The sequence below is a fragment of the Carlito syrichta genome, unplaced genomic scaffold (assembly GCF_000164805.1).
Source record: "Carlito syrichta isolate Samal-C Ts95f unplaced genomic scaffold, Tarsius_syrichta-2.0.1 Scaffold309326, whole genome shotgun sequence".
NCBI classification, from domain to species: Eukaryota; Metazoa; Chordata; class Mammalia; order Primates; family Tarsiidae; genus Carlito; species Carlito syrichta.
The window spans coordinates 294295-300976 of record NW_007253422.1 but is presented as its reverse complement, the minus strand read 5'-3'; the positions used below and the strand labels follow the sequence as shown (position 1 = coordinate 300976).

General features: G+C 41.1%; 1 protein-coding gene across 2 annotated transcripts in view; it reads left to right on the top strand.

The window, feature by feature from the left end:
- Positions 1–6682, top strand: part of ZMYND12 (zinc finger MYND-type containing 12) — a 34698-nt gene that overhangs the window by 23841 nt on the left and 4175 nt on the right. For both annotated transcript variants that reach the window (XM_008067176.1, XM_008067177.2), the window contains 3 exons: positions 1954–2123; positions 5026–5148; positions 6182–6293. In XM_008067176.1, coding sequence (XP_008065367.1) covers positions 1954–2123; positions 5026–5148; positions 6182–6293 — 405 coding nt within the window. The remainder of the gene's footprint in view (positions 1–1953; positions 2124–5025; positions 5149–6181; positions 6294–6682) is intronic.

Sequence of the window (6682 nt, the reverse complement as noted above, 5' to 3'; positions counted from 1 at the left end):
ATTTTTTTATTTGTTGTAGAGACAAGGTCTCACCATGTTGCCCAGGCTGGTCTCAAACCCATGGGCTCAGGAAATCCTCTCACCTCAGCCTCCCAAAGTGAGCCACCGCACCTGTCTTGTTGCATATCTTACATCCAAACAAGGAATTTTAAGTGTCAAGCATGTCTGAATGTTAGGAATAAAGGCGACTTTCTTTTCTCTTACCTTCCACCCCACCGAGTAACCATGTGTTGCACACTCTACCTTCTGATGCCCCTCTTATATCTCCTCCATCTCTATTTACCGACTCAGTTTTAGCTCTTTCAGAAGTCTTCTACCTCTCTTCCTCCACTCTAGTCTCTCCTCCTCGTCGGTTCCAAAAGATATGTCTAAATTCAAATCCAATTCTCTCTCCCTGCTTGAAAATCCTCTCGTTTTCATCCATATGCGTCTAGCTCCTTGGCATGACTTGCTAAGCCCTCCAGAACCTGGCCCCACCTCCATCTTTAGCCTCATTTCCTACCACTTTGTACACTAGCATCACAGACCAATGCAGTCAGCCCTCCATGTCTGCAGGTTCTGCATCTGTGGGTTCAACCAACCATGGATCAAACATCTTTAAAAATTAAAAAATAACATAACAATGAAAAAATACAAATAAAAACCCATACGATCTGACAACTATTTATATAGCATTTATATTGTATTATGTATTGTAAGAAATGATTTAAAGTATATGGGTAGATAGATGTGCATAGGTTACATGCAAATACTATACCATTTTATATCAGGGACTTGAGCATCCTTGGATTTTATCTGCGGGGGGGGGGACGGTTCTGGAACCAATTCCCTACAGATACTGAGGGATGACTGTATGTAATTCTCCAAGCATAGCATACTGTTTCATAACTCCGTGACATTTCGCATGCTGTCACCTCTGCCTGAGATATTCTCCCTCCCTTATCTATTTGGAAAATTTCCATTCATTCTCAAAACCCAGCTTAGACTCTGCTGCCCATCTCATTGTCCCTCTCCACCCCATCCATAGAATTAAGTATCTCCTACTTTCTGTCACTTGCAAACTTTGTTTCTATTTTTGCACTTATACTATGTCATAAGTATATTTGTTTTTATGTTGCACTTTGATTCATCTTTGAATTCCCATTACTCAGTACAAGTCCTGGAACACAAAAGGTGTTAAATATGCATGTATTTTACAGTGTGTGAATTATAACACATTTATTTCTAGAAACATAAGTTTTATAAATGACAGAAAGTAGTAGATATTTAATTTTATGGATGGGGTGGAGAGGGACAATGAGGTGGGCAGCAGAGTCTAAGATGGGTTTTGAGAGTGAATGGAAATAATCTAGAGAATTCACACACCGTAAAATTCACCCTTTTAAAGGACAATCCAGTTGTTTCAGTGTATTCACAAGGTTGTTCAACCATCACCACTATCTAGTTCCACAACATTTTCATCACCCCTAAAAGAAATCCTGTAACTATTAGCAGTTACTCCCTGTTAGCCACCCTCACCCTGTGGACCCCTGGCCACCACTAATCTACTTTCTGTCTTTATGAATTTGCCTATTCTGGACATTTCATATAAACTGAATCGTACAATATATGGTCTTTATATCTGGCTCCTTTTACTTAGTATAATGTTTTTAAGGTTCACCCACATTGTGGCAGGTATCAGTACTTAATTCCTTTTTATGACTAAATGATATTCCACTCATGGGTATGGATGTGCCACCTTTTGTTTGTCCATTTATCAGATGATGAACATTTAAGTTGTTTCTCTTTTTTGGCTCTTACGAATAGGCTGCTGTGAACATTCATGTGTAAGTTTTGTGTGTCAGTAATTACTTCAGTCAATGAATGAATGAGTGAACCAGTAATGACTCATATTTTATCACATGTCCTTTGGCCAGAATATGAATTATAACCTTCTGTACTGCTTTTGGGCAGGTCTGGGCCGAATCATTCAGGCTGAAGAATATCTACTCCAAGCCCAGTGGACAGTGCTGAAATCAACTGACTGTAGTAATGCCACCCACTCCTTGCTGCATCGGAACCTGGGACTTCTCTATATGGCTAAGAATAACTACGAGGAAGCCCGTTATCATCTGGCTAATGATGTAAACAAGCTAAATTATAACGTCTGGGTATTTTCAAGAACAGATCTGTTTATTTTTTTTAACTGAGCATTTCTCTAAAATTTTATGTTTACAACTGACCATTTGGTGAGATATTAGCAATAACATAATTCTGATGACCTGAGTTCAAGCATTTCCAATTCTTGGCTATGCAAACTTAGCTAGGTTACATATTCCCCAAGACTTAGTTGCTCTAAAGATAGTAAAGGGAGACAGAACAGCATATTGGTTAAAACAAGGATTTTGTTTCTGGTTCCATCTTTGCTATTTCATTAGCTACATAGTCTTGGACAAATTATTTAACCTCTTTCATCACCCGTAAGACAGAAATAATAAAATAGTCTCTGCCTCATTGAGTCATGGCAAAGTTTAACAATAGTACAATTTATGTATACTACTTTGGTTGTTGTTTAAAAAAATAACATTAATGTGTCTAATTCAGAGTGTAGTTATTAAATTTAAATGATCTAGATACAGAAGAAAGCACTTATAGGGCTGGGCACTATGGCTCACACCTGTAATCCTAGCACTTTGGGAGGCTGAGGCAGGAGGATTGCTTGAGCTCAGGAGTTTGAGACCAGTCTAGGTAATGTAGTGAGACAAAAAAATTAGCTGGGCATGGTGGCGCATGGCCATAGTTCCAGCTACTGGGGTGGGCTGAGGCAGGAGGATCTCTTGATCCCAGGAGGCTGAGGTTGTGGTGAGTCATGATAATGCCATTGCACTACAGCCTGGACAACAGAGTGAGACCTTGACCCCCTCCCTCAAATGAAAGCATTTATCAGTTATAAAACTCTATACAAATGCTGCATAGGATGATGAGGTGATAACTGAGTTGCTCTTCCAAAGTTTTTGAGATTTCTATTAGGATTTCAGTGTTGGAAAATTACCAGGGAAGAGTTTATTTTTTCTATTTTTATTTTTATTTTTGAGTTAGAGACACACCCTGTTGCCCAGGCTGGAGTGCAGTGGCACGCTTATGACCACCTCAGTGTCAACCTGCTGGGCTCCAGCAAGCCCTCCACCTCAGCCTTTCAAGTAGCCGGAACTACAGGTGCGCACTACCATGCCTGGCTAATTTTCTATTTAATGTAGAGATGAGGGCTTACCAAGTTGCCCAGGCTGGTCTCAGGCAATCCACTCACCTCAGCCTCCCAAAGTGCTGGGATTACAGGCTGAACCACCAAGCCCAGCCCAGAGAATAACTTCTGAGCGTAAAATCTGGGTTAGGGTAGGTTTAGACTGCTATATCCATGCAGGTTGGTTCTCTTTGTGGCCTTTCCACCAGGCAATCCTGCCTCTGGTTACCTGCCACTGCAATTGTTATTCCCTATACCACCTCCTCCAAATCCGTTCTTGGCCTACTCTGTGTCCTGGGAGGCTGACCTCTATGAATTATTACAGCCTGGATTCCATTGCTCTCTGGCTTTTGTTGGGTTTGGAGAATGGGAGGCATAACAGGGGAACAGAGAGTGAGAGGAGAGAAAAGTTAGGAGTGTTTGTTCTCTTTGCTGCCTTTCTACCTCACCCCTGCTCTGGCAGGTGCAGTGTTCCTCTGCAGCCACAGCTTCTGTCAGGTGACCTTCATCTGAAGCACTAGCCTTTGCTGGACCCTGGTAGCCTTGTTTTCTCCCCTTGCTTTTCCAGGTGTAGAGATGATAATTGTTGCTGTTGGTAGTCTGAGTGTTCCACTAGCCCTTGTTGGTTCCTTAACTCTTTCACCTCTCAGACAATTCTTCCACTAAACTGTCTCCAGGTATTCCTTTTAAGAGTACCATCTATTTCTACCTGAGACCCTGACTAATACAGCCCTTCATTTGTGTTTCCTTCTGTATTCTACATCCTCCAGTACATTAAGCAGAGACACATTCTTGAGCTGGGCCACACAGTAAAGAATTAGATCAAGCTCAGATTCCTTAGCCTGGCTTTACACACACACACACACACACACACACACACACACACACACTTTATTGATACATACCATGAAGTTCACCCATTTAAAGTGCACAAATCAATGGTTTTTTGTAAACTTACAGAGTTGTACAACCAGATGAATCAAGTTTTAGAATATTTCTATTACCCCAAGAAGATCCCTCCCCATATCCATATGGAGTCATCTCCCATTCCCTCCCCAGCCCCAGGCAACCTCTTTCTGTCTCCATAGATTTTCCCTCTCTGGACATTTTATATAAACAGAATCATGTGTGGCCTTTGCATCTGTCCTCTTTCATCAAGCATAATTGTTTTGAGGTTCATCCATGTTTCTGCATGTATCAGTAGTTCATTCCTTTTATTGCTAAACAGTATTCCATCAGATATACCACAGTCTACCCGTTAATCAGTTGATGGGCATTTTGGTTGTTTTCACTTTTTATTTTGAATGATGTTGATATGATGAACATTTGTATACAAGACTTTGAGTGGACACATGCTTTCATTTCTCTTGTGTGGGTACCCAGAAGAGGATTTCTGGGTCATATAGTAACTGTGTTCAATTTTTTGAGGAACTGCCAAACTGTTTCCACAGAGGCTGCACCATTTTCCATTCCCACCAGCAATATGTGGGGATTTCACATTTTCCACACTGTTGCCAACACTTGTTATTTTCTTCCTTATTCTAGCCATTCATCCTAGTGGGTATGAAGTGGTATCTTATTGTGGTTTTATTTTGTATTTTCCTAATGACTAATAATGTTAAGCATCATTTCATGTGCTTATTAGCCATCTGAATATCATTTGGAGAAATGTCTATTCAAATTCTTTGCCATTTTTACACTGGGCTGTTGTAAAAGTTTTTTGTGTATATTCTGGATACAATTCCTTTATCAGATAAATGATTTAAAAGGGAACACAAGCATTCTCTTTTTTCTTTCTGCTATAGATTTATTTTGCCAGCTGTGCATTTGGAACAGAGGACATTAAGACCTCTGGAGGCTACTTCCACCTGGCTAATATATTCCATGACCTTAAAAAGTTGGACCTGGCAGACACATTGTACACCAAGGTGAGCTGGGGAATGTGGGAGCCGAGCCTTGACACTTAAGCTTGGCATCTTACAGCTGGTGTCAGAGCATTCATGAGAAACATACTGTAAAGTAAGGCACAGAGAGATGAAGTGACCTGCCCAAGATTACATAGCCTGATCCATGATGTATTCCATTTTTCTTTCTTCCTATTTCTCCACTACCAAAATAGACTAATTCTTAGCATCTACTGGGTGATTAACAAATAATGAATAATGGGTCAATATGAGCCCCAAACCCTCCAAATAAAGACACTCTGCTGTACCCATACCTTAGCAAGCCAAAGTGGGCAAGTTAAGGTATGTGATACAGAAGGAGAAGTTTTCAAGGGAAATGCATTGCTGCAAGGTCCTGTCAAGAGATCAAAGAACATGAGAGTACTTTAAAATCTCCGTCTTTATGTGTAAAAGATTTTAAACTGTTTCCAATACGTTAAAATGCCGGTTATGTTCATACAGTAACACCTCACTTAGCAAGCAACCATTTCCGTGTGTGATATAGATTCTCACGCTGTAACTATTGATTCCTAGTTTAGACTCACTTTTTGGGAAGAGGCATTTTGCTGTAGCTGAACAGCAATGACCTTTGGAGTCAGACAGACTTGGATTTAAATCCTGGCTATGTCACTTAAAAACTCTTACCAGAAGTCAAGTATCACCTTACTTTTCCTGAGTCTCAGTTTATTTACATATAAAATGGGAAGAACATTACCTCGATTGGGATATTGTGAGGATGTAAAGTTTCAGTGTAGTATGTGCTCCACAAATGATAGCCATTGTTATTGGGCCCCAGCAGGGCTGCCCCCAGATGAGTCTGCCACATGCCCTTTGCAGCTCATCACTTGTCACACTCACTTTGGCCAGGCCCGTTTGGACTCCTAGGCCTCTCTGCCTCAAGACATAGGAAACCTTCAGGTTGTCTGAAACCTGGTCAGACATGCTGCTCCCTACCACTGACTGTTCTGTCGGCTGAGATCTGGCCTGCTTGTGTGATTGCTATCTCTTTTCCCAACAGGTCTCTGAGATTTGGTATAAATATTTGAACGATCACTATCAAGTCCTCTCACAGGCTCGTATCCAACAAATAGATTTACTGGGCAAACGATTTGAAACTGACACTGGCTTGGGTAAGTGGCCATTTTCCTAGGAGGGAAAGCAGTTGTCCCTGTCATAGAGATATCAGTGCCATCTTCCCCATCTTACTGATGGAGAAAACTGGGACGTGGGGACCAAAGAGGTTTTTACCAGTGCTGGGAAGAATTCAGATCTCCATCATCACACACAGCCTTTGGGGCCTAATAAGGGATAGGTTTGGAGGAAAAAAAGACCCCATCAGAGCCCCCTGTGATTGCGGTGGAACATTCATTTCTGATACTATCCTTCCAGGGCACATAAGCGGTGGTTGAAATTACATTGCTGATTTGTTCTGGTGACTTCTCCTCCTCCTTTACTGAGCAGAGAGTTTCTCAGTAGCAGGGACAATTTCTTTTCTTTTCTTTTTTTTTTTTTTTTTTTT